Source organism: Oncorhynchus tshawytscha, linkage group LG07 (genome assembly GCF_018296145.1).
Source record: "Oncorhynchus tshawytscha isolate Ot180627B linkage group LG07, Otsh_v2.0, whole genome shotgun sequence".
Taxonomy (NCBI): domain Eukaryota; kingdom Metazoa; phylum Chordata; class Actinopteri; order Salmoniformes; family Salmonidae; genus Oncorhynchus; species Oncorhynchus tshawytscha.
The window spans coordinates 42,911,356-42,939,170 of record NC_056435.1 but is presented as its reverse complement, the minus strand read 5'-3'; the positions used below and the strand labels follow the sequence as shown (position 1 = coordinate 42,939,170).

Here is a 27,815-nt window from a genome sequence, read left to right as displayed (position 1 = left end):
GTGATGAAGGAGAGTCGGACCAAACTGCAGCGTGTCGATTGCGATCCATATTTATTAAACAAAACGTAAACACGACTAAACACTAAACACGACTAAACACTAAACACGACAAAACACTAAACGTAATGAAAACCGAAAACAGCCTATCTAGTGCAAACTAACAGAGAGTACAAGTAAGACACTAAGGACAATCACCCACGACAAACTCAAAGAATATGGCTGCCTAAATATGGTTCCCAATCAGAGACAACGATAAGCACCTGCCTCTGATTGAGAACCACTCCAGACAGCCATAGACCTTGCTAGACAACCCACTAAGCTACAATCCCAATACCACCACCAAAACCCCAAGACAAACACACCACAATTACAAAAACCCCATGCCACACCCTGGCCTGACCAAATACATAAAGATAAACACAAAATACTTTGACCAGGGCGTGACAACCACAGTAGCCCCACACTGCTATAAATATTAAATATACAATAATATGGCTATTAAATAACACACAACAGCATGGCATATTTAGATAGTGGAATAGGCCTAGCCTAAATCATATTTACTTCCTATTATGCAGCTCAGGCGGTTATTCTAGACAAGGTCTTCTGTGGCTTTATAGTTTCATTCTCTCACAAGTCATTTTCTGAAGGCCCAAGCCAATACTACGCCACCTACTGGTATAACAGTGCTATCGAATGCCGTTCTAAAACATGCTCTAGACTTTTATTTTGGAAATGAAACCGGAAGCTGTAAAGCAACTCTAACATCTGGGCTAGAGTTGCTTGATTGACTATCTAACTTCAAATAGCTACATTCGGTTCATGTCCTTTGCAGATGCCACATTCCTAACAAAAGTTTGTACGTATATCAGTAACTGAGTAAAGGGAGACGTAAAGTAAGAATTGAACTTGTAAATGTTCATTCATAGTCGTAGCATAGGGTCTGTACGTTTAAAGAACTAATTACGTTTCATGCATAGCTTTTCTTACGTTCCTAACAATTTACGTATGAATTTTTTTACGATTCTAACTATATGTACATTCAACCTTTTGGCAGCCACCTGGTTCCATATGGCAGGCCCAGTTTTGCTGCATTGGCAAAACCAGGCATGGTAATTCATATACCATTTGTTTTGTTTATGATGGCCTCTCCATGGAGAACACCCCAGTTCGGTAGTAAACACAAACCTGTCTCTATAGGAACCTCTGTAGGTCCCAACAACTGTATCTATACAGATAAGCCTCTCTGCATTCTACATTTACGCATTAAGCAGTGACGTGTATTCATTATATACTAGAGGTACATTTACAGTAGTCTCATTTGTCAGAAGAGTCACTCATTTAAAAAAATATAATATTTTCATTTAACCTTTATTTAACCTTTATTTATGCATTTTAACTGCAGGCTAGCCAAATCATTGTCACCATGAAGAAAACTGATTAAAGATAACATGGTAGATATTTCCTGTTTGTGTTTTGGCTAATAATCTTTGATGTTCACCCACATTTAACGCCATACTAATGAGTCCCCCCCTCTAGCCTGACCCCCCTCTGTTCCCCACTAAAGCCCCTGTTTACAATCACCAGGGGTGACAAACGCCATAGCAACATGCCACTTCACTTCATTCCTGTCCCCGTAACCAAGGAGACGGACAAAATTCTCCAGAGCAGACAAAGAAAATAATGAAAGGAACATTGGGAATGGTGTAAATTGGTATTTGTTATATGTGCCTGTCAAATGTCCCTTTGACTGTGGCCTGCTTGGTCTTTACAGTGCCAGGTGTATGGCAACTCAACCTACTATTTCTTTACGGGAATTATTAGAGACCACAATGGTGGGTCAAGCATTTAAACCCACCACATATATGGCCTCTCGAAGCCAGGTTAGTGTTGTACTACAACCAGTCCAAACTAATAATTAAGAAGAGAACTCACTAACTAATCCCCACCAAATGCCTCAATTCTCTCTCTCTCAACCTCCATTTTGTTATGTGCTTCACATCCAATCCTGTTATCTTTTCCTGGATAATCTAATTTTATATATTTTACTTACTGGTCTTCTTCCTCCTCTTCTCTGTCTCTTACCCTCTCGCTGATTGCGCTGTATTTGATAGCCAGCTCATCGCGGTCCGCCTTGCTATGGGCCAGCAGGTCTTCCAGCCTTCCCAGCTCTACCTGCAGCACCCGGTTCTCCTCTTGGACAGACATCACTGAGAACCTGGTTCCTGGTGCTGGGGTGGGGTGGGGAGAGAGAGTGCCAGACAACCAATCACGTTAATGAAGAGCACAGCGCTTTGTTCAATATTCAGGACACTAAAATATCACAGATGCATTCAAAGTAGAGTAATCAGATGGTTGGCTACTCACAGCTCTCCTTGAGGTTCTTGGTGACAATCGTTCGTACCCGTGCAGGTAGACACGTAGTTGGGTCTTCTGGGGAGGCACCTCTGACCGTCAGCCTCTTCTCCTCAGACAGCACACTCTCCTCCACCCTCTGGCAGGGAGACAAAGACACATAGTTATAGTTAATCTCCTCAGAGACAGACGAAAACTAAGGGCCCTGCAGATCACAGTGCCACCAGGACAGGTGGCTTCTCAGCAGTCACTCCTGTCTACCAGAGAGCTGTGTTCAGAATAGAACACTGACCTCACACTCTGCAGAGCACGCATACATACACTTTCATAACACAGAGAGCAGATTTCATGGCATCTCTGTCGAAGTGTCAAACCATCAGCATCCTCAGTGAAGACGTCTATTGTAATTGCAACGAGGCTACATACTTATAACATATTGGGTAGCCTATTGATATTTCTATAAAGCTTTACAATAAATTATTTACAGAAGAATATCAATACATGCTAAAAACAACGATAAATAGAAGTGCAATCGTGCACGAGCCATGACATGACCTGTATTACAGATTCCAATTTGGAATCCGAGCTGTAATTTTCCGTGTCGCTCATTGAGAAACGGTTGATTTTAATCCAAAAACAGCAAAAAGAGACGAAAAATAAACGTTCCGCTCCAGTCCCGTGCGCTGGTAGCTTTTTCAAATAGGATTAACCGTTCGATTTAGATCCAAATTAACGGATGCACGCGGTTAAATGCGTATCTAAATGAACGACACACTAGCAACTATAAAACAAAAAAATGTGTCTGCTGTACAGAAAGTTGTGAGTTTGTTGGAATCTCAGAATTTCTCCCACGTCCCACAGGTGCGTCCTGCTCCATCCTCTACAGGACTGTCGGAGAAAGATTGAGGATAAGGGGATTAGCAGACTGTAAATTCCTCCTCCCTACTCCACGAGGAGAGCTTTCAATTCCTATTCTTCGCCTGACCACCCTTGCAGTTTAATTAGATAGCCATGTCCTTCATAAGATAGTTACACTCAATTACAATTAAACAAAATACACAGTATTATTGGATTAAAAACGAGCTGCACATGTTGATGATATCAACTAAATCAATGTAGGATATTTGTAGGGCACACAATAATATAATTTTTTTTCACAGACCCTGCGCGATGAGCTCTGACGTTTTTTAACAAGGCTGTCTGTGTCCTTTCATCATTCCTATCAATGATATAGTTTCTTCAGTCATATTATAGAATATGTGCCAAAGAAGAGTTAGGCTACACAGAATAAAGATGACGAAGGGTACGTTAAGGGACATGCATGATCCACTCTTCTGTGAATGCGAAAAGTCAGTCAGTATTTATAATGTTGCAATAATTAAACACACACCATAATCAACAAGAAGGGAAAAAACAAACAATTTGATCCACTTTACAGTATCTGGTGGCCCAGTTCGAACACCTTCCCTACCACATCACTTCAATGCTTGAAATACCATGGTAACAGACATGCCCACAAAAGAGAAGGACTCAGAATGCCAATACCAGACCCCTCTATTCACAAAGCCCAGCCTTAACCACAGGCCCACAACTTTCAGCATGTTCTCATTTTGAAAGGAGACGTGCATCAAATATTCAACCATTATATTCTGCCGCAAAACTATTGTATATTTGGACAATGTTAAATGTCACACATCATTCAATTTCTCATGTCTTACTCTGGCGTTTTTTTTGGGGGGGGTTAAGAGCCCTCTTGTGGTTTCCCGGCAGGGCTGCATGGAGGCAAGGGTACTAGATACTACATTCAAGGGTACTAGATACTATATTGAGCATGATCTGAATGTTAATCTTTGTGAATAAATTAACTTGGAAACATAGTATTAGGTTAATCATAACTAATATATTATGGCCTACAACTAAGGGCACAGCATTTTTCCTTGTCAGGTCATGCAGAGAGTAAAAACTCCTGGCCTTAAGTGGTCCTTTATTACTAAGCAATTAGCAGTAGAGCTACTGTTCTAATAAGCACTTTAACCAGCTAGGTCTTCCTGGACCTGGGGTAGGCCTATAGCCTATTACAGGTCAAACCAGTTTAACCTGGGTAATGAATCTGGGTGTGGGTCAGTGTTCTACTAGCTGGTAAAGCATGTGTTTTAATACATTTGGCAGTTTTAGCCAAACTCTCTGCTGTATCCCTGAAATGTCTCTGTAAAACTGTACCAGTGGTATCCAAACTAGAGTCCTTGCATTACAAAAACGTACACTATTACCAGCAAGGATGGAGATAGCATCAAGATCATGTCTTAAGTCTTCAGCTGAGCCTTTCGAGCTCAGAGAGCGGAGCTGCTAAGACAGAGAGGCTGCCTGGGCCTCCAACTCATCCAGAGTAGGTCCCGTCTTTCTTGGAGCCAGTCTCATAGCCAGTCATGCTTCACGTAGGCATGTGCCAAAAGTAGCACAATAAATGCTGCTGAAGGGGGAATCCACAGAATGAATGGCATTTTTTAAATTTTACCTTTATTTAACTAGGCAAGTCAGTTAAGAACAAATTCTTATTTTCAATGACGGCCTAGGAATAGTTAACTGTCTTAGCTGTTAACTGCCTGTTTAGGGGCAGAACGACAGTACCTTGTCAGCTCGGGGATTTGAACTTGCAACCTTTTGGTTACTAGTCCAATGATCTAACCACTAGGCTACACTGCTGCCCCATGCTCTAAGCCTAGGCACATCATACAGGTGGAATGGGCATCAACCGAAGCCAAGCAAGCATTGCATTTATTGCAGTAGCATGGATGATCTTCTCCCTGTCTAGACAGAAGTGGAAATACAGATTTGTCTTACAGATCAGATCATCTGTATAACACCCCGTTAATACTGTATGAGGTATAATTATAAAGTAGTCCTGTTGTCAGGGCAATATGTGAATTAAGTAATAACATTGTATGGATATCAGAATATATTTGGGGAAATTCCACACACAATCCCCAAAAGGAATGGATGTTAAGAGCCAAACTCAACTGACTCCATAACAGAGTAGGTGTGAGATGTTCTGAAAACAGACTGGCCAACTGCTGCGAGATTAGTGAGAAGTGATGGTTGCTGATAATGGGCTACACTTATGTAGCTATTCCATTAAAAATCTGCAATTTCCAGCTACAATAGTCATTTACGGTGTTTGTTGCAATATATCATAACAGAACGAGAAATAAAATGACACTGAAAAATAAAAACAATTCTCACTCTACTCTCCCTTGCACCTTCTCCAAAGTAACCACTGTGACAGACAAGTTTTAGTCCAGGCAGTCTTGACACCGTAATAAGACAATCATAATCCTGAATTCTGGTGTCAGATTACACACTTGCACAGCTCCCTCTCTTGTTCACTGAAGCAAAACAGTTGGAGGCTTGTGTATGTCATACGTCAGATAAACACCAGTCATGGAGACCACGTCTAAAGTCAAACTAACTGTGTTAAACAAGCTTACCACTGCTGCATTGCCTGTATCGTGGGAATAAACCTGACAATGCAAACATAAAAGGAAGAACTAAACGACGAATGGTTTATTTACAGTAAACATTTTGCTTTACATTTTATACAGGTGATTTTGATTTGCGTAAGTCACTTGGAGCAAATATTTGTCGCAAATTAAAGCCAAAACCTCAACTCCCCCCATTTCGCTGAAAAGGCACTCCTAGGGTAAAATAAAGGATGACAAACAGAGAAACTCAACAAAAAGGACAGGAAAGGTTGCTAAAGATTTATGATATGTAAACAAATAACAGAAAAGACTAAACGCATCACACACATCTACCAGAATTCTACTTATCTGGTTAACTTCTAAAACACTGTCAATGTTGACTTTCTCTGACCTACCTCCTCATATTTCCCAAAATCCAAACTAGACATTGGTTTGATCTGGCTGCTATACTAACAGGCCCAAGATATCAGATATCAGACTGATAGGAACAGATAATATACTTTATCTTAACCAAGGGGCCAGTTTAAAAGGAGGGTGTGGAGCAACATTGAAGCAGAGTCAACTCCCAACCGTGTGAAAAGACACACACCTGTCCTTCATATTCTCTCAAATAAAACAGTGAGGGACACAAGTTATACTTGAACATAAAAAAATAAGACAAATCCTCACCCTCTCCAACAGAAATAAAAAAGTTAAGGCATACGAATACTAAACTTTACATCAAACGTTGGATGACTCCATGAGATGATGAATGATGCTGGCAGGAGTTAGTAGTATGAGGTGAAGGGTCAGAGATAAGGGGAAAGGTTGACAGCGAGATGTTGACTTCAATATTTTTGTAAAAATGTAGAGACATTTTGAGGGATGGACATATAAAGATAATGAGTGGACCGCCATCCTAAGGTGTTATTAACATGGAATGCACATACTTTTCACCTGGTCAAAGTGACAGCAAAATAGGTAGCAATACTTCAACAACAAAATGAAGTGTCACTTCTGACTGCATAGTTAAAATATCTAAAAAAATAGTAATATTGTCTTTTGTGTCTAAAAAGGATGTGCTGGTCAATCATTGACTTGATAGTTTGAATCTATACATCTGGTATGCAAAATGTGTAGGTAATGTACAGCATCATGTGTCAAGCAACCTGTCAAGTTGACAGAGCTCCCCCACCTCTCATTTCTGTTGCCACAATCATTCTGTCCAGGGAATGTAAGGAGCCTGAGTGTGTGAGAGAGTGTGTGTATGTGGTCCATCTCACAGCTAAAACTGCACCCATCCTTTAGCAGTGTCTTGACTGGAGCTGTGGAGAAGGGGAGATGATGAGGATGATGACAAATGTGAGAATGTCAACATGGATGGATGACAATAAAATGCTAATATGGACACCGCCATCATCACCAAACTGTTTAAAAGCTTCACTCAAGGGGATGAGAGACTTGAACCCGTCAGGGATTTGAGCTAGTAACCCTGTGATTCCCAGTCAGTTTCCCTTGCCACAACACCATTCTGAAGGCCTGCCAACTTCTTTGGTCTAAACCATTAGCTCTTCTAAGACTGACCTGGCGCCAGCCGCTGTGAAGTCTCCCCACAGGTCTGCAGTAGACTGGGCGGCAGGGACCCGGCCTCCGAAATCTAAAAGAGAAGCTGGTGGGGTAAAAACAAAGAGATGATTTAGAATGTTGGGAGGTTATCCATGTTAAGCTGTGAAAGGGCAATGATAAATGGGACATTTTTATAATTGAGCTCTATAGCCTAAAGAGGTCACCTGTGTTGGAGTGTGTAGGTGGAGGTGATTGCTGGCCTCCAGGAGGGGATACAAGGACTGCACCCTTAGCCATTGGTGGAGGAAGGAGAAGGCCACTCCCCATGGGCCGAGACTTGGCACCTGGATCCTTCTTCTTTATGTTCTAAGACAAAGAAAAATGATTACATTTTAAATGTCTTCCTCACTTTTTCTTCACATCTCATTTTGTTTCTCCTCTCCTTTCAACATGTTTCCCATCTATTTCTGTAACCTCAAATGCTCACCCCAATGCTGATCTTGATCGTCTGGCCCTCTTTAAAGCCTAGGTCCAGTTTGGGTGCTGTGCTCTGAGACGCTTCCTCTTTCGCCAGCTCACCTTCCTGTTTTACCCACCTGTAGAAAAGGACAGAGATATGTTTGATCTTATTTCATGCTCCAATGTGAAGATCTATATTGAAAATGGATATTGATACCAGACCAAAGAGAGGACAGGTATGAGAGGTTGACTCACTTGAAGTGGTCTTGAAGAGCCACATTGAAGTCAAAGGAGTCGCCACGATCAGCAAACCCCAGGCCGATAAATGCATGTCGTCCTATATAAAACAGAAGTGCATGAGAAGACAGATGTACAAGCATACTGTATTTAAATGACTAATCTGCAATTAACCTTCCATACCAGACTGTACTGTTTTCTGCTAAAATATATTTTCAGCATATCAGTTTGCATGGTGATGTATTTCTGCTGCTGTCTTTCTGATGTGAAGGCCCCTTACCACTGCCATCCTCTATCCGCACCACAAAATATCTGCTGGAATCTGTGACTGCCTCCACCACACACCCAGGATACTGCTCCACTGGGGCTTGGGCAAACAACTCTCCTAAGAAATACAGAATTCAGTTTGCCTCAAAGTTGGATATGATGGTATGCATCAGAAGCAGACAAGGTGACAGCCAGTACAAGACATGAGCGCAACAGCAGTACTGGCAGATGTAGCCATGACAGTCGGACATCTAGTAGTTAACCTGAGTTTTTGTCCTCTAGCTTGATATAGGCAAGCTTTCCTATGGATATTATTTTCATCCTGCCGGTCCATGCTGGCTCATCCAGCTTCCAGTCAGCTGCTCTGAAAAACAAAGAGAAGCACCATACCTGCATGTCATGACTCAGCTATGTTACAGGGCTATTGGGCCTACTACACAAAAACCCATAATCAAACTGTGTAATGCAATAATTAGTGCAATCTCAAACTATGCAACAGAATGAGTCTTATGCTACATAAATAACATCACACTCTTACCCAGCAAATCAGGAGTATTTGTATATTTTTTGGTTGCCCAAAGAAGTATTATTTTTTATTTGATTTATAAGAGCATACAATTTACAATTATTGACATAAGTGCAGATATATCCTTGTTTTTCTTATTAGAAATAACCCACCACCCCACCAGACTACTTGAATCATTAGCATTTTGGTTGTGTATTCTCTAGATAATATAACATATATTTTTATGAACCTTTATTTAACTAGGCAAGTCAGTTAAGAACAAATTCTTATTTACAATGACTGCCTACCACGGCCAAACCCAGACAACGCTGGGCCTATGGGACTACCAATCAAGGCCGGATGTGACGCAGCCTGGATCTAGCTATAAAATGGTATTAGCTACATATCTTTACATAAGAACCAGGATCGATTTTCACTAGATACACTTTTCCTCTGTAATGTTAGCTAGCTACAGTACTTAACCAAATAAATGTATAAATAAACCAAGATGGACCACAGCCTGCCATGTCAAACGGGAACAAATGAGTAATAGTGGGCAGGGCAAAGCACGAGCTAGCGAGATCCTATCGGCGCGTTCTAGCAGGACATTTGCATATTTCCGTTAGGGAACGCCTACAATGTATAGTGCGCAATAACTTAGGGAAAGTCTACAAACCTTAGCCCACTCTGTTCGTAACTGGTTCTAGTTTTGGGAACAGAAAACTGTATTGAACTCAAATATTTAATCGATGAGAAAATGTACCGAATGTCGGCCAAAATCCATCTATTTTCATCTTCTCCCATTGCCGGTCACTGGACTTCCTCTCACTATCATTTAGTAGTTCACTACCATGTTGTGAGTGGAAACGCCAAACGGATGCTTCACATTTATACATCCGGTGAAACATCTTTCTCATTGTTCTGTGACATAACTGTACCATGACTGACTGAACGTTTGAGCCACCGTAGAATGTACCGTGCTCCCTGCTAACGTTTCCTGTAAAATAATTTGACACAGCAGATGTGTTTAGCATTGCACACCGCTTGAAAATAATGCTGACATGCCTATTTTAACTGTTATATCTTACCTAGCTAGCTCACTAGTAGTAACTAACCTGGCTAGCGCTAGCAGCTAGAGATCCTAACAGTGCCACATTATAACAGATACTGAAAGTTAACTTGCTAATTTCATTAAAACGTTATCATCTTCTCGCCATGTTAATGCATTCAATAACTGAATCATGTCAAGCTAACGTTAGCTAGCAACAACCTTGATGGATCCTCTCCACTTCTTCAGGTTGACATTTGAGTAGTTAGCTAGAAGAAAGTTTATTAACAAAGTCCGGGCCGGAAAAAAAACTCACCGATATCCACGGTTAGTGGCGCGGGGTGGGATCTTGTACACATGAACCTCTGGCTTTACACAGATCACTGACTCGTAACCGCTGTCGTCTGCCAGTGCCATTTTGGCAAGTTAAAACTTCCAAACTTCTAACTGCCATGGGGGAGGGTGAACCAGTCTCAACTGTACAGCTCAAGAGCGACTCTCTTGGAGAGGATGATTACTACAGTAGCGTTCAAAGAGACAACTTTTATGGTGCTTATGACAAGCTACGTTTCCATCCAATAATTGGCGAAATGTTTTCATGGCGAATACTCTAAAATCCGTATAAAAACAATATGTGAATTTTCACACCAGAGATGTGTTATCATGTCACCAGAAGAAGACCCTCGATATTTATTGGAAAGGCGCATCATCCTTGCACTGTCACCACCCTGTGAAGTTCATTATAATTGATTTAATATGTCTTTTAATAAACTGAATGCTTACCCGACGAGTCGTAGTGGGAGGACCACACAACATGCCATTGCGTGACTCCCAAGTTTACTTCGACATGATGGTTATTGCCCCGAGAATTCTTGCATAATTAATTGTACCGACACAAAAGATCCCACATTGTCTAGCATATTTTGTTTTGTCATATGGAACGTTAACCGAAAAAAAGTTGTTTCCATCAGGCCTGTCATGCCTTGTTTTCCCCACAGTTGTGTTAAGTTGGCTGGATGTCTTTTGGATGGTAGACCTTTCTAGATATACATGAGAAACTGTTGAACGTGAAAAACCCAGCAGCGTTGCAGTTCTTGAGACACTCAAACCCGTGCGCCTTGCACCTACTACCATACCCTGTTCAAAGGCACTTAAATATTTTGTCTTGCCCATTCACCCTCTGAATGCCACACATACACAATCCATGTCTCAATATTCTCAAGGCTTAAAAATCCTTTAACCTGTCTCCCTCCCCTTCATTTACATCGATTGAAGTGGCAACAATACGGGATCCTAGCTTTCAACTGGATTCACATGGTCGTTCTATGTCATGGAAAGAGCAGGTGTTCCTACACTCAGTGTATGCTTACATTTTTTTTTAACTGGTACCGGGCTACCTTCAGATGAGGCTTGTGGGCACCCTGGAGCAAAACAACCAACATGTACGTGTTCGTGAGAGTCTCACCTTTCCAGAGTTATTATTAGTGTTTAGCCCAAACGGTTCCGACGCTACATATAGAAGTTGGCAGATTGGCAGTATCAACTTCAGAGTCCAATGATGTTCGTGTGGGTAATATAATAATCATGTTCATGAGAGTCTCATCTTTCCATAGAGTGGTAATAAAAAAGGGGTAAACAAATCAAAATATATTTTATATTTGAGATTCTTCAAAGTATAGTGTAATAGGATGAGCCTTGACTAGAATACAGTATATACAGTGCATTCGTTAAGTATTCAGACCCCTTGACTTTTTCCACATTTTGTTACATTACAGCCTTATTCTAAAATTGATTAAATATTTTTTTCCCTCACCAATCTACATACAATACCCCATAATGAGAAAGCAAAAACAGGTTAAATTTTTTTTGTGAAAATGTATTAAAAACAAAAAAGTTAAATATCACAGTTACATAAGTATTCTGACCCTTTACTCAATACTTTGTACTCAGGTTCTTAGGTATGACGCTACAAGCTTAAGCTTGGCACACTTGTATTTGAGGAGTTTTTCCCATTATTCCCTGCAGATCCTCTCAAGCTCTGACAGGTTGGATGTGGAACATTGCTGCACAGCTATTTCCAGGTCTCTTCAGAGATGTTCAATCGGGTTCAAGTCATGGCTCTGGCTGGGCCACTCAAGGACATTCAGAGACTTGTCCCAAAGCCACTCCTGCGTTGACTTGGCTGTGTGCTTAGGGTCGATGTCCTGATTGAACGTGAACCTTTGCGCCAGTCTGAGGTCCTGAGCACTCTGCAGCAGGTTTTCATCAAGAAACTCTCTGTACTTTGCTCCGTTCATCTCTCCCTCGATTCTGATTAGTATCCCAGTTCCTGCCGCTGAAAAACATCCCCACAGCATGATGCTGCTGCCACCATGCTTCACTGTAGGGATGGTGCTAGGTTTCCTCCAGATGTGACATTTGGCATTCAGGCCAAAGAGTTCAATCTTGTTTTCGTCAGACCAGAGAATCTTGTTTCTCATGGTTTTTAGAGTCCTTTAGGTGCCTTTTGGCTAATTCCAGGCAGGCTGTCATGTGCCTTTTACTGAGGAGTGGCTTCTGTCTGGCCACTCTACCACTGGTGGAGTGCTGCAGAGATGGTTGTCCTTCTGGAAGGTTCTCTAATCTCCACAGAGGAACTCTGGAGCTCTGTCAGAGTGACCATCTGTCATGCCCTGATCTGTTTCACCTGTCCTTGTGCTTGTCTCCACCCCTCTCCAGGTGTTGCTTATTATCCCCTGTGTATTTATCCCTATGTTTCCTGTCTCTCTGTGCCAGTTTGTCTTGTTTTGCCAAGTCAACCAGCATTTGTCCAAGCATATTTTTTCCCGTCTCTATTTTTTTCCCCAGTCCCCCTGGTTGTGACCCTTGCCTGTCCTGACGCCGACCCCGCCTGCCTGACCACTCTGCCTGTTCTGACCTCGAGCCTGCCTATCGCCTGATACTGTTTGGACTCTGACCTGGTTTATGAACTCTCGCCTGTCCCCGATCTGCCTTTTGTCTACCCCTTGTGTTGTAATAAATATCAGAGCTCAACCATCTGCCTCCTGTGTCTGCATTTGGGTCTCGACTTGTGCCCTTATAGTACAAACTGGCCATGACAGACCCAGCAGACTTGGACCAGCTCCGTCACGCTGTCTCCCTGCAGGGAGCCACCATTGGGAGGCATGAGGAGCTACTTTGGGACCTTTTGGAAGGGCTTCGTTCCCTGACGGAGCACCAGGATCAAGGGTTCAAGGCTATAATGGAGCAAATCTGTGAATTAGCTCATAGGCAGCAAGCCACATCTGAGACCTCCCAACCACCCAGTAACCTTTCTACTACTAGTGGATTTGTCCAACCTACCCTGGCTCCCCGCTTGCCTCCTCTGGAGCATTATGCAGGTGATCTTGGTACCTGCCTGACATGTTGTTGCTCTGACATGCACTGTCAACTGTGGGGCCTTAAATAGACAGGTGTGTGCCTTTCCAAATCATGTCCAATAAATTGAATTTACCACAGGTGGACTCCAATCAAGTTGTAGAAACATCTCAAGTATAATCAATGGAAACAGGATGCACCTGAGCTCAATTTAGAGTGTCTGACACTCTAAATTGAGCTCAGGTGCATCCTGTTTCCATTGCGAAGGGTTTGAATACTTACGTAAATAAGGTGTTTCTGTTTTTAATTTGTAATACATTTATAAAAATGTCTAAATATCTGTTTTTGCTTTGTCATTATGGGGTATTGTGTGTAGATTGATTCTGAAAAAAATAATTGTATCCATTTTAGAATAAGGCTGTAACATAACAAAATGTGGAAAAAGGAAAGGGGTATGAATAATTCCCGAATGCACTGTATATATAAAGTATGTAAAATAGTATGTAAACATTATTCAAGTGACCAGTTTTCAATGACTATGTACATAGGGCAGCAGTCTCTAAGGTGCAGGGTAGAGTACCGGGTGATATCTGGCTAGTAACACTGACTAAGGTTCAAGGCAGGGTACTGGGCAGAGCCTGGCTAGTGGTGTCTATTTAACAGTCTGATGGCCTGGAGATAGAAGCAGTTTTTCAGTCTCCCGGTCCCAGCTTTGAGGCACCTGTACTGTGTCCGTCTTCTAGATGGTAGCGGGGTGAACAGGCCGTGGCTCGGGTGGCTGAGGTCATTTCAGACACAGCCAGTGAGTCCTGGCCAGCAACATTCGGGGGTCCCTAGTTAGCAAAAAAAAGACAGTACTATTCAACATGCAGACAACAACAGATAAAGACAACAATTATACTTATCACTCCTGTGGATATCAGGAGTCCTCGAGCTATAGAATTAAGCTTACTGTATATACTATATCTTATGTGTCTCAGAGGAAATGGTCATGATCTGACTCTAGAAACTTTGTAATACCTGCTGACCCCAAATATGTTTTTTTTTTAATACCAGAGAGCCCTTGATTGGTCTATTGTTAAATGGACTAGGCTATTTAGAGTGTGATAACATCTTAGAAAAAATATTTATGAGACACATTTTTGTTAACATACTCAAATAGACAATTTAACAACTGAATATGACCTATATACTTATTGATCATTTTTAAATTGGACCTTGATGTTGTCTGGCCGGCCTGTGAGGAGAGAGTGAACTGGGCCACAGCGGCACTGTGCGTCGTGAGACGGTGGGGCACCTCACAGGGGCTGTTCGTCTCAGCGACTCCCAGTTAATCCCACCCACCGACAGAAGTTTGCAGGCCCCGGCTAAACTTCCAGCTCACTTCTCTGCCGACGACTGCTCCTTTCCACGTAGAGGTCTCATTTTCCAGAATGCTGTGGCGTTTTGTAGTAGCGATTTTAGGCGTTTGCATCCCATATTGCCGTTCGGACGTGCAGCTCAGTAGTAATGTTATTCTGGAACCTTATGATCTGCTGTTCGACACCGCGGTGGAAGCCTACTACAAGGGGGACTGGATGACGGTCATTCTGAACATGGAGAGAGCGCTTCGGAACAAGGCTGCGATTCGCAGGGTGAAGGCGCATTGCCGGATAACTTGTGCCAACCAGAGCGCTTTCGGGGAGCCTTTATCCAGCATGGTTGTGCCAGTACCAGGCGCTGGCTCCGTGGAAGATCTGGGCTTTTTCCAGAAAATTATGAAAAGGGCTGATTGTGTAAATACCTGCGAAAGTGAGAAAATTGGACCACCAACTATCCATAAAGTCACTGAAGATGTGGACCTTGAGTTTAAGAAAAGAACCCCCTACAATTACCTGCAAGTCGCGTACTTCAAGGTATAAAAAGAGTTGATCATATAGGCCCTATAAAGTTATGCATTATACATTTTTATATCTTGCATAGGCTTGCAACAATATATCTTCCACACAGACAGTATCCCATGTTGTGGAGTAAGATGCTCCTGCATCATATCTTATTCCACAACATGTTCATGTTGTTTGAATCTCGGTGCACATTTATCACACTTACATGACAAAATAAGGGTCATGTCACTTTATTTTGTCCAATTTCATTCAAACTTCCCTCAAGCAATTCGTTAACTGTAGGCTACGTGATCTGCTCAGCTTTCCCCAACCCCCCAGCCGGCCGTGCCACGTCTCTAGGTGGAGTCTAGCTATGTAGACAGACCACTTACGTTCTGGCGCTTGATTCTTCTCGATTTTTGGGGCTTGTCATCAAAAAGCGAAGCAACTCAGCAGCTTCTGCATGCTATATACCTGCCATTCAAGAGTTTCTTTAGCTATTGTTAGAATAGGCCTATACATGAACAGGAGAGGCCTAAACCAAACTCAGTTTAAAAGTCTGTTTATAAACGGGTTACTACATTGTAGTAAGAGTAGCTAGTTAAATAAAGTAAATACATGCAACCTATAAGGCCTGCAGTTTCTGAGAGTTGCAGGTCATACATTGTTTATCCATATTGCCTATTTACTAATGCCAATCGATATGAGCAAAATATGTACTGATTTACAAACATAAACACAAAAATCTGTAAAAGAGACACAGTCCCTGGTGGTAGGCAACATTTATCACAGGAGGTTGGTGGCACCTTAATTGGGGAGTACAGGCTTGTGGTAATGACTGGAGCGGAATCAGTGGAATGGTATCAAACACATTAAACACATGGTTTCAAAGTTTGATGCCATTCCAATCGCTCTGTTCCAGCCATTACTATATGCCATCCTACCCTCAGCAGCCTCCACTGAGATTCATGTATACTATAGGAAGCCTATAGGATAATGACTAGTTGCCTGAAACAGCATGCTGGTGATTGCAGCTCACACATTTGTTACATCATTCCAGGAGGTCCTGGCTCCTAGCCAGATGACAGAAGACTTCTGAGACGTGGAGCATTTAGGGAAGCCTTTGGAGTCTTAATGTGCTACTTCTCTTTGTTTGCTTGTTGTGTGAGAGTTATTCATATTATGTTGTGTCATTGTTTTGTTGTACTAAGTATCTCTCTTACCTGTGTAGATCAACAAGCTGGATAAGGCTGTGGCTGCGGCAAACACCTTTTTCCTGGCCAACCCAGACCACATGGAGATGAAGCAGAACCTGGACTATTACAGGATGATGGCAGGAGTACAGCAGGAGGACTTCAAAGACCTGGAGGCCCGGCCGCACATGGTGAGACTGACACTACTCGTCCCTAGTAATGCACCCGTTATAACCGTAACAATGCACCCGTTATAACAGTAACAATGCACCCTTTATAGCAGTAACAATGCACCCGTTATAACAGTAACAATGCTCCCGTTATGACAGTAGCTATGCACCCATTATGACAGTAACAATGCACCTGTTATGACAGTAACAATGCATCCGTTATAACAGTAACAATGCACCCGTTATAACAGTAACTATGCACCCGTTATAACAGTAACAATGCACCCGTTATAACAGTAACAATGCAACCGTTACAACAGTAGCTATGCACCCGTTATAACAGTAGCTATGCACCCATTATGACAGTAACAATGCTCCCGTTATGACAGTAACAATGTACCCATTATAACAGTAACTATGCACCCGTTATAACCGTAACAATGCACCCGTTATAATAGTATCTATGCACCCGTTATAACAGTAACAATGCACCCGCTATAACAGTAACAATGCACCAGTTATCCTAGTGACAACGTATCAGTTATCCCAGTAACAATGAACCCGTTATAACAGTAACTATGCACCAGTTATAACAGTAACTATTCACCAGTTATAATAGTATCTATGCACCAGTTATAACAGTAACTATGCACCAGTTATAACAGTAACTATGCACCAGTTATAACAGTAACTATGCACCAGTTATAACAGTATCTATGCACCAGTTATAACAGTAACAATGAACCCGTTATAATAGTAACTATGCACCAGTTGTAACAGTAACTATGCACCAGTTATAATAGTAACTATGCACCAGTTATAACAGTAAATATGCACCAGTTATAACATTATCTATGCACCAGTTATAACAGCAACTATGCACCAGTTATAACAGTAACTATGCACCAGTTATAATAGTAACTATGCGACAGTTATAACAGTAACTGTGCACCAGTTATCCCAGTAACAATGAACCCGTTATAATAGTAACTATGCACCAGTTATAACAGTAACAATGAACCCGTTATAATAGTAACCAGGCACGAGTTATAACAGTAACAATGAACCCGTTATTGTAGTAACTATGCACCAGTTATAACAGTAACTGTGCACCAGTTATCCCAGTATCAATGAACCCGTTATAATAGTAACTATATACCAGTTATTACAGTAACTATGCACCAGTTATAAGAGTAACTATGCACCAGTTATAACAGTAACTATGCACCAGTTATAACAGTATCTATGCACCAGTTATAACAGCAACTATGCACCAGTTATAACAGTAACTATGCACCAGTTATAATAGTAACTATGCGCCAGTTATAACAGTAACTATGCACCAGTTATCCCAGTAACAATGAACCCGTTATAATAGTAACTATGCACCAGTTATAACAGTAACTATGCACCAGTTATAACAGTAACAATGAACCCGTTATAATAGTGACCAGACACGAGTTATAACAGTAACTATGCACCAGTTATAACAGTAACAATGAACCCGTTATAATAGTAACTATGCACCAGTTATAACAGTAACTATGCGCCAGTTATCCCAGTATCAATGAACCCGTTATAATAGTAACTATGCACCAGTTATAACAGTAACTATGCACCAGTTATAATAGTAACTATGCACCAGTTATAATAGTATCTATACACCAGTTATCCCAGTAACAAAGGACCAGTTATAACAGTAGCTATGCACCAGTTATAACAGTGACTATGCACCAGTTATAATAGTTACTATGCACCAGTTATCCCAGTAACAAAGGACCAGTTATAACAGTAACTATGCACTAGTTATACTACTGACAATGAATCAGTTATGAAGCAGCAACAAAGGACCAGTGATATACCATTTAGAACAGTTAGAATCACACATAGTCAGACTGAAACCATTTACCCTTTTGCTTGGAAAGGGCAGGCATCGGGCACTGGAGAAGTGACAAGGGACCTAATTGGTACAAGGTTGGGGTAGGGTCTAGGATCTGCTGACTCCTTGCTCTGCTCTCTAATCCATCTCTCAGGCAGAGTTCCTTGCAGGGAAGCGGTACTACAGCTCAGACTCGTTCGGTCTGGCCATCGACCACTTTGAGGCGGCAGTGGAGGAGTACTTCAGCGCGGACCAGGAGTGCCGGGCGCTCTGTGAAGGAGCTTACGTCTACGACGGATACAACTACATGGAGTACAGTGCCGACTTGTTCCAGTCCATGACAGGTGAGATAGAGTGTTAAGACAGACTAAATCCCCAAACAACCTCAAGCTAACGTTTTGGATAAAAGCCTAAACCCTGTACCCCTGTCTTTGTCAGACCACTACATGCAGATTCTGAACTGTAAGCAGAAATGTTCTGTGGAGCTAGCCTCCACCGCGGGAAAGGACAAGCCATTTGAGGATTTCCTCCCTTCCCATTTCAACTACCTACAGTTCTCTTACTACAACAGTGAGTCTAAGTCCCTATTCACTGAAAGAATCAGGAGCATTTGCTGCCTGTCTGTATCTGATTGTGCCTGCCTCTCCTCTCATACCAGTCTCTTCTTATCCCTCTCTTTTTCCTACTCTTCCTTCCCCCCTTCCTTCCCCCCTCTCTCAGGTGAGAAGTATGAGCAGGCCATAGAGTGGGCTAAAACCTACCTGCTGTTCCATCCAGAGGAGGAGGTGATGAATCAGAACCTGGCTTACTACTCCGCTGTGCTGGGGGAGGACAAGGCTGCAGCCATATCCGCTAGACTGGTGTGTGTGTGAGCGCGCGCACACACACACGCACGCACACACACACACACACACGCATGCACACACACACACACACACGCACACACACACGCACGCACGCACACACACGCACACACACACACACACACACGCACGCACGCACACACACACACACACACACACACACCTATGCCCCATGCCTCCAACCCACTTTCCTCCATGTCTTCTCTCAGGTGGTGAAACAGCATATTCAGCAGTCCCTGTTGGAAAAGGAGCTACTCTACTTTGCTTATGAAGTGTTTGGAATCACCTTTGTTGATCCGGTAGGTTAACATGTCTCTGATCTTCGCTTGTGTCTCACTGTTTCTACAAGATAGGTGATCACTATCAAGTGGTTTTAGCATGTGATCTTACATCCTTTCCTTCCCTTTGCAGGATTCCTGGACCCCTGCAGACGTCATGCCCCTCAAACTGAGAGAGAAACAGAAGTATGAGAAATACATGTACAGACCAGTAGAGGCTGGTGGATGGAGAAATTGGAGTACTCTCTCATTGTAATGGCTCGAATGGAAAATGATCAAACATACTGCTCCATTCATTCAATTCAAGCCATTACAATGATCCGTCCTCTAATTTAAAGTGACACCAGCATCCACTGGTACATAGTACATACATGTATGCTCTCAATTTCAGAATAGGCTCTGCTCTCCAATTTGTTTGAACCTTTTAACCTGTTCATTGCCGCCCCCTGCAGGGCAGAAAGGGAGACTGCGGCGAGGATCACTGAGGAGATTGGGAATCTGATGAAGGAGATTGAAACTCTGGTGGAGGAGAAGAACAAGGAGTCGACTGACATTGCCAAGATCGTACGAGAAGGTAGGGTTTTTAGAGCATGAAGTTTGGGAATGTCAGTGGACTGTGTAGAAGACTCTGATGTGCACCTCTCTCTATATTCATTCCCTCTGTCCCTACCAGGTGGTCCTTTGTTGTTTGATGACATCAAGATTACTATGTCGTCAAAGCAGCTGAATGGGTCTCAGAGGGTTCTACTGGATGGATTTATCTCGAATGACGAGTGCAGAGAGCTCACCCACCTCTCTAATGTGAGTGGGAGTCAGGGCTAGTTAGTCTGTGTGATTGACTGTGTTTGTGTGTGTTTGACAGTGTGTATGTTGATTGTGTGTTAATGGAGGGTGTGTTTCTGATGGTCCGTGTGTTAAAACTGAATGCATGATTCTGTTATTGTGTGTGTTGACGCTGTGTGTTTGTCAGGCGGCTGCGCTGAAAGGTGATGGGTTTCAAGGCCACCCCTCCCCCCACTCACCCAGCGAGAGCTTCCAAGGAGTCACTGTCCTCAAGGCTATTAAGGTACATTACTGACTCTACACACTACAGCCCTGCTTACCAAACCATAACCCAAACACTACTAACCCAGCACTGCCAACTCTGACCCTAACCCAGTATGTTCAGCTTCCCCCAACCCCAGCTAGCTTCATTCACTAGCCTCAGCTTTATCTCCAACCTATCTAAAGCTGAGCCCCAGCCCAATGGCATCAATGTACAGTTACCAGCGAGTTAGGGATAAGAAAGCACCTATTTCTGATGATCTTGTACTGTTCTATAGTTGGGACAGGAGGGCACTGTGCCCCTGAAGAGTGCCCGCCTGTTTTTTGACATGAGTGAGAAGGTGCGTGGAGTCCTGGAGTCGTACTTCCGTCTGGACTCTCCTCTCTACTTCTCCTACTCCCACCTGGTCTGCCGCTCCGCCATCGACGGTGAGAAAGTGAACTATGGTGGGCACCCAGGGGACAGTATTGTGGCTGACTGCCAGACAGAATGAGTTTAGGTCTTTTTTGGAATTCACCACTATGGGAAAACAACATGTTCTATTTTCTTCAAGTTGTCTATATCAAATCCTGGATGTCATTTAACCCACATTATTCACATGCCTGTCTGAGTGTATAGACATACAGTAAGTTATGTTTCCATCTTCTGTCTGTACAGAGAAGCAGGATGACCGTGACAACCTGAGTCACCCGGTTCATGCAGACAACTGCCTGCTGGTCTCTGAGCTCAACGAGTGCATTAAAGAACCACCTGCATACACAAACAGGGACTATAGGTATACAAACACACACACACACACACACACACACACACACACACACACACACACACACACACACACACACACACACACACACACACACACACACACACACACAGAGAGACTACAGGTACACACACCATGCATATGCTTATAACGTAGGTAAGAGCAACATCTACTGCACTTGCAGGTATCATCATGCACCACTGTCTTTAAAACACTTCTCTTGTTCCTGTTGTGTTTTAGCGCAATCCTCTATCTGAATGATGACTTTGAAGGAGGAGATTTCATTTTCACTGAACTGGATGCCAAAACGGTCACAGTAAGTGTCAATCAATGATGTGGATTTGAGTGCTGCAGAGTATAACCAGTTGTTTCGCCATGATTTATTTTAAGGTATAAGTTAATTGAGCATATGATGACTGATGTCACTGGCCTGTGTTGTCCAGGCGGAGGTTCGTCCTCAGTGTGGTCGTGTGGTTGGGTTCGGTGCTGGGAATGAGAACCCTCACGGGGTAAGAGCGGTCACTAAGGGCCAGAGGTGTGCTGTGGCCCTGTGGTTCACCCTTGACCCCAAACATGAGGAGAAGGTAACATATCTATCAGTTAATTCATCTGGAATCGTGTATATCATGTCTTTCTTTCTATCATTCTATGTTGTGACGGGCTATTTTGTAATCTGAGGGAGAAAGCAACGCTTTCCATTTATTGATCAATCTACATTTCATCAGTTTCTCTTGCTTCAGACTTACCTAATTTGTGTGTGTGTGTGTGTCTCCAGGACCGAATCCAAGCTCAAGAGATGCTGAAGATGTTCTCCTCTCCTACGGACACAGAGTTCACAAAGACAGAGAGCTCACAACCACAGCTTACACCTCTTGACCAGTCTGCGCTTCTTGGTCAAGCTGCAACCCTAGTCCAGGAGCAGGCATACCAACCAGATGACAAACCAGCAGAGAAGAAGCCTGAGGAACCAGCAGAGAAGAAGCCTGAGGAACCAACAGAGAAGAAGCCTGAGGAACCAGCAGAGAAGAAGCCTGAGGAACCAGCAGAGAAGAAGCCTGAGGAACCAGCAGAAACAGTTATTGAAAAGCCATCTGATTATCCAGAGGATAAAAAGAATGAGAAGCCGATAGAGAAGCACGCATCAAAGAACAAAAAAGCCATGACTAAAACAGCAGCTAATGCAGGGGACAAAGCCAACGCTAAGACAGCAGACAAGGCTAAAGCAGGGGACAAAGCCAACGCTAAGACAGTAGACAAGGCTAAAGCAGGGGACAAAGCCAACGCTAAGACAGCAGACAAGGCTAAAGCAGGGGACAAAGCCAACGCTAAGACAGCAGACAAGGCTAAAGCAGGGGACAAAGCCAACGCTAAGACAGCAGACAAGGCTAAAGCAGGGGACAAAGCCAACGCTAAGACAGCAGACAAGGCTAAAGCAGGGGACAAAGCCAACGCTAAGACAGCAGACAAGGCTAAAGCAGGGGACAAAGCCAACGCTAAGACAGCAGACAAGGCTAAAGAAAAACCTGCAGCAAAAACACATGTCAAACAGGCAGCAGACAATAAAGAGCAGAAGCCAGTGACAAAAAAGACAGAGAAAATCCCTGTCAAAAAGGTTTCCAAGGACTCCAAAACTGACCTCAAGTCATCCTCGGACTCACAGACAGACAAGGACGAGCTGTGAGACCAACAGCACCTGTGACTCTTATTCTGTGGTGTCTTTTTTTTCTACTGTTTGAATATATTTGTCAAGGTTGTTTCTGTGGATGTGCTGGATAAAGATCTGAGGTTGTTTCTGTGGATGTGCTGGATAAAGATCTGAGGTTGTTTCTGTGGATGTGCTGGATAAAGATCTGAGGTTGTTTCTGTGGATGTGCTGGATAAAGATCTGAGGTTGTTTGCTGTATTGTTTTGGATGTTGTTTGTCTGCCCAATAATGGTGGTGAGGAACAAGGATATGGTGTTGTAATGTAAGCCATACCGTAATACCAAGGGACTGCAAACTCACTCTGATGGCTGATGTCAACCAACCAATCAATCAAATCAATCAATCAAATTAGATTTCTATAGTGCTTTTTCACAAATACATTTGTCACAAAGTGATAAATTGTAACCACCTTTGAATACCTATCCCAGACTCATGTGAACAGATAATTTATATATATATATATATATATATATATATATATATATATATAAATTATATATATATATATATATATATATATAAATTATATATATATATATATATATAATATGACTTTTGTTTATGATTTTGGATTCTCAGTCTGCTATTTTGTACTGTTTTAAAATATACTGTTCTTTGCCTCAGGAATTGGAAGATGTAATGTCCTCAAAAAACAAAAAACAGGAAAGAACAACAATGAACAAATGTGTCTGAATAGAGACTGATACCTGATTCATGTGGATACGCTAAATAAAAGTACAGTTCTAACATTGGTGTTGCTCTTTAATGTAATACCTCTAGAGAACACTAGGTGGCAGAGAGGAACTAGAATGGCATCTCATGTACATCACACATGGAATATGTACCCATTTTCCTTCTGAATGTGTTGTAAGTATGGACCCTCACGGTTTAACTGTCCGGTTACTACTGGAAAGCCTTAAATCACAGTTACAGCTGTGTGGCGGTCATCGAATTCCCAGGAGACCATGTTGTACGAAAGCCTGTTCAGACTTTTCAGATGTATTTCTTTTTATTTAACTAGGCAATTCAGTTTAGAACAAATTCTTATTTATAATGACGGCTTGCCCCGGCCAAACCCTCTCCTAACCAGGATGACGCTGACACAATTGTGCGCCGCCCTATAGGACTCCCGATCACAGCCGGTTGTGATACAGCCCGGGATCTGTTGTGATGCCTCTAGCACTGAGATGCTGTGCCTTAGACCGCTGTGCCACTCGGGAGCCTGTGTGTGGTCAACATGTCTGTTGTTGATCCCTAGTTAGTCAGCTATCTCCTCAGTAGACTATTCTATTAGGATCATGTTTATATCAAAAATAATGTTCCACCCTACAGCCACATTCTTAGTTTTAAATAGTTGAATTGTATAATTTCTTTGGGGATGTGAGATGAGTTGCTGAGTTTCCCTACAGAATTAGAATGAGTAGAATTGATATTCCAACTCAAAGCCATGTGCCACGGTGTTATTGGTTATCTTCATAGAAATTAGAGATACTCAAACAGTCATTTATGTTCTGTGGACATAACAGCAGAACAACCCTGTCGGTCCAAATGTCAATGTCAAGACAATCAGCAAGTAATATTGACATACTTGTGTGTTGGCCATATTGTGTGTGTCTTGACAAATCATATAGATTTGAGTTAGTCCATTCTGGCCAATGTGTTTCTATGATTCCCCAGCCAGCCCTGAGCCTGTGGGTGGTAATAATGCTGGGTCCTGTGCCACAGCGCCTGTGTGGGTTTAGCATGTGGATGAAGTCATGCCTACATAGAGCAGAGCATGCACGGACAAACACACACACAGGGCTATGCATGTATAGTGCCTTCAGAAAGGATTCATATTTTTCATTTTTGTTGTGTTACAGCCCGAATTCAAAATGGATTGAATATTTTTGTCTCTTCACCCATCTACACACAATACCTCATAATGACAAAGTGAAAACATGTTTTTAGAAAGGTTTGCAAATTTATTTGAAAATGAAATACAAAAATATCTCATTTACATTAGTGTTCACACACCTGAGTCACTACTTTGTAGAAGAACCTTTGGCAGTGATTATGTAACGATGTGCGCTGAGAGTCTGGACGCAAGTTCAAGAAGTGAGTGTTTTAATAAATAAACACAACATAATACAAAATAAGAATCACGAACTACGCACAGACATAACACAGGAACAGAAACAATAACGCCTGGGGAAGGAACCAAAGGGAGTGACATATATAGGGAAGGTAATCAGGGAAGTGATGGGGCCCAGGTGAGTGTCATAATGCACAGATGTGCGTAACGATGGTAACAAGCAGGCTGGTGACCTAGAGGCTGGAGAGGGAGCACACGTGACAGATTACAGCTGTGAGTCTTTCTGGTTAAGTCTCGAAAAGCTTTCCACACCTGGACTGTGCAACATTTGCCCATTACTATTTTAAACATTATTCAAGTTCTGTCAAATTGGTTGCTGATCATTGCTAGACAGGCATTGTCAAGTATTGCCATAGATTTTCAATTAGATTTAAGTCAAAACTTCAACTCAGGAACATTCACTGCCTTCTTGGTAAGCAACTCCAGTGTAGATTTGGCCTTGTGTTTAAGGTTATTGTGCTGCTGAAAGGTGAATTCATCTACCAGTGTCTGATGGAAAGCAAACTGAACCAGGTTTTCCTCTAGAATTTTGCCTGTGCACTTCTTTTTTATCCTGAAAAGCTCCCCAATCCTTAATGATTACAAGCATACCCATAACATGATACAGCCACCACTATGCTTTAAAATACGGAGAGTGGTACTCAGTAATGTGTTATATTGGATTTGCCCAAACATAAAGCTTTGTATTCAGGAAATAAAGTTAATTGCTTTGCCAACAAATATCTGTTTAATCCATTTTAAATTCAGGCTGTAACACAATAAAATGTGGAAAAAGTGAAGGGATGTGAATACTTTCTGAAGGCACTGTAACAGGCCAAACATCCCAGTTATTCAGCATCACAGAAGAGGAGGTGTTTGTCAGTCCAATTGCTGCCCTGCGTAACAAGCCCATGTGGGGATTAGTGTGTGTGTGTGTATACACTAGGTGTACAAAACATTAAGAACACCTTCCTTTTATTGAGTTGGGCCTTCCTCTGACACCACCTGGCATAGAGGTCCTGGATGGCAGAAAGCTTGGCCCCAGTGATGTACTGGGCCGTACGCACTACCCTCTGTAGTGCCTTGCGGTCGGAGGTTGAGCAGTTGCCATACCGGGCGGTGATGCAATCAGCCAGGATGCTCTCGATGGTGCAGCTGTAGAGGTTTTTGAGGATCTGAGGACCCCTACAAAATCTTTTCAGTCTCCTGAGGGGGAATAGTCATTGTCGTGCCCTCTTCACAACTGTCTTGGTGTGTTTGGACCATGTTAGTTTGTTGGTGATGTGGACATCAAGGAACTTGAAACTCTCAACCTGCTCCACTACCGCCCTGCCGATGAGAATGGGGGTGTGCTCAGTCCTCCTTTTTTTGTAGTCCACAATCATCTTATTTGTCTTGATCACGTTAAGGGAGAGGTTGTTATCCTGGCACCATACTGCCAGGTCTCTGACCTCCTTCCGAAATGCTGTCTCAACGTTGTCAGTGATCAGGCCTACCACCGTTGTGTCGTCAGCAAACTTAATGATGGTGTTGGAGTTGTGCTTGGTTATGCAGCCATTGGTGAACAGGGAGTAAAGGAGGGGACTGAGCACGCACCCTTGAGGGGCCCCTGTGTTGAGGATCAGTGTGGCAGATTACCACCTAGGGGGCGGCCCTTCAGGAAGTCCAGGATCCAGTTGCAGAGGGAGGTGTTTAGTCCCAGGGTCCTTAGCTAAGTAATGAGCTTTGAGGGCACTGTGGTGTTGAACGCTGAGCTGTAGTCAATAAATGGCATTCTGTTTCTCGGAGTACACGTCCTTGTAATCCTTCTGGCCCTGCGGCCTTGTGAATGTTGACCTGTTTAAAGGTCTTACTCACATTGGCTACAGAGAGTGTGATCACACAGTCATCTGGAAAAGCTGATGCTGTCATGCATTCTCCAGTGTTGCTTGCCTCGAAGCGAGCATAAAAGTAATTTAGCTTGTCTGGTAGGCTAGTGTCACTGGGCAGCTCGCGGCTGCAAGACCTGCCACATCCGACGAGCGTCGGAGCCGGTGTAGTACAATTCAATCTTAGTCCTGTATTGACGCTTTGCCTGTTTTATGGTTCTGACTGATGTGGTGTACTCCTGAAAGCCATCGGAAGAATCCCGGAACATATTCCAGTCTGTGCTAGCAAAACATTCCTGTAGCTTAGCATCTGCATCCTCTGACCACTTCCTCATTGAGCGAGTCACTGGTACTTCCTGCTTTAATTTTTGCTTGTAAGCAGGAATCAGGAGGATAGAGTTTAGGTCAGATTTGCCAAATGGAGGGCGTGGGAGAGCTTTGTTTGCATCTCTGTGTGGAGTAAAGGTGGTCAAGAGTTTTTTTCCCCTCTGGTTGCAAACTGCTGGTAGAAATAAGGTAAAATAGATTTAAATTTCCCTGCATTAAAGTCACCGGCTGCTAGGAGCGCCGCCGCTGAATAAGCATTTTCCTGTTTGCTTATGGTCAGTCTTAGTGCCGTCTTAGTGCCAGCATCGGTTTGTGGTGGTCAATAGACAGCCATGAAAAATATAGATGAAAACTCTCTTGGTAAATAGTGTGGTCTACAGCTTATCATGATATACTCTACCTCAGGGGAGCAAAACCTTGAGACGTCCTTAATATTAGATTTTGTGCAGCAGCTGTTATTTACAAATCGCACCTACTAACATGGCACCTACTAC

At 42.7% G+C, this 27,815-nt stretch overlaps 3 protein-coding genes across 14 annotated transcripts in view; 1 reads left to right on the top strand and 2 right to left on the bottom strand.

Moving 5' to 3' along the window:
• The window catches only part of LOC112254545 (rootletin), a 28,566-nt gene extending 25,278 nt beyond the window's left edge, over positions 1-3,288 (bottom strand). For 2 of the 3 annotated variants that reach the window (XM_024427224.2, XM_024427225.2), the window contains exons 1-3: positions 2,911-3,288; positions 2,368-2,494; positions 2,086-2,231 (exon numbers count right to left, since the gene is read on the bottom strand). In XM_024427224.2, the coding sequence (XP_024282992.1) occupies positions 2,086-2,231; positions 2,368-2,494; positions 2,911-2,964 (327 nt within the window). In that variant the 5' untranslated portion in view covers positions 2,965-3,288. Of the gene's footprint in view, positions 1-2,053; positions 2,232-2,367; positions 2,495-2,910 lie in introns of those variants that run through there. The other variant, XM_042324448.1, reaches the window with a different exon arrangement.
• Positions 3,289-5,890: 2,602 nt separating this feature from the next.
• LOC112254544 (adaptin ear-binding coat-associated protein 2) lies at positions 5,891-10,731 on the bottom strand. 4 transcript variants are annotated; one of them, XM_042324447.1, is made up of 8 exons: positions 10,679-10,731; positions 8,606-8,706; positions 8,356-8,460; positions 8,094-8,175; positions 7,867-7,975; positions 7,604-7,745; positions 7,398-7,482; positions 5,891-7,138 (listed from the first exon to the last, which is right to left on the bottom strand). In XM_042324447.1, the coding sequence occupies exons 1-8, from the start codon at positions 10,714-10,716 to the stop codon at positions 7,099-7,101; spliced, it is 702 nt and encodes a 233-aa protein (XP_042180381.1). In that variant the 5' UTR covers positions 10,717-10,731; the 3' UTR covers positions 5,891-7,098. The 4 variants fall into 4 exon arrangements, with proteins under 4 accessions (XP_042180381.1, XP_024282991.1, XP_042180379.1 ...); XM_024427223.2 differs by lacking the exon at positions 10,679-10,731 and adding an exon at positions 10,212-10,362; XM_042324445.1 differs by lacking the exon at positions 10,679-10,731 and adding an exon at positions 9,524-9,666.
• Positions 10,732-14,575: 3,844 nt separating this feature from the next.
• LOC112254543 (prolyl 3-hydroxylase 1) lies at positions 14,576-23,760 on the top strand. Of its 7 annotated transcripts, none has more exons than XM_042324443.1 (16): positions 14,576-15,147; positions 16,346-16,498; positions 18,511-18,700; positions 18,795-18,926; positions 19,077-19,216; positions 19,429-19,518; positions 19,631-19,683; positions 19,950-20,071; positions 20,171-20,298; positions 20,468-20,563; positions 20,820-20,988; positions 21,200-21,317; positions 21,549-21,624; positions 21,752-21,892; positions 22,084-22,734; positions 22,819-23,760. In XM_042324443.1, the coding sequence occupies exons 1-16, from the start codon at positions 14,686-14,688 to the stop codon at positions 22,987-22,989; spliced, it is 2,892 nt and encodes a 963-aa protein (XP_042180377.1). In that variant the 5' UTR covers positions 14,576-14,685; the 3' UTR covers positions 22,990-23,760. The 7 variants fall into 7 exon arrangements, 4 of the variants coding, with proteins under 4 accessions (XP_042180377.1, XP_042180376.1, XP_042180375.1 ...); XM_042324442.1 differs by having other exon boundaries at positions 22,084-22,776; XR_006083746.1 differs by having other exon boundaries at positions 14,577-15,147; positions 22,084-23,058; positions 23,094-23,760.
• Positions 23,761-27,815: the final 4,055 nt, after the last annotated feature.

Coding starts and splice junctions, on each gene's coding strand:
- LOC112254544 (XM_042324445.1), bottom strand. CDS start 9,651: ATGGGAGAAGATGAAAATAGATGGATTTTGGCCGACATTCGGTACATT. Junction 8,707..9,523: donor TACGAACAGAGTGGGCTAAG/GTTTGTAGACTT, acceptor TTTGTTTTTCAG/AGCAGCTGACTGGAAGCTGG. Junction 8,461..8,605: donor GCTAGAGGACAAAAACTCAG/GTTAACTACTAG, acceptor TGTATTTCTTAG/GAGAGTTGTTTGCCCAAGCC.
- LOC112254543 (XM_024427222.2), top strand. CDS start 14,686: ATGCTGTGGCGTTTTGTAGTAGCGATTTTAGGCGTTTGCATCCCATAT. Junction 19,519..19,630: donor GAATCACCTTTGTTGATCCG/GTAGGTTAACAT, acceptor TTCCCTTTGCAG/GATTCCTGGACCCCTGCAGA. Junction 20,072..20,170: donor TGCCAAGATCGTACGAGAAG/GTAGGGTTTTTA, acceptor TGTCCCTACCAG/GTGGTCCTTTGTTGTTTGAT.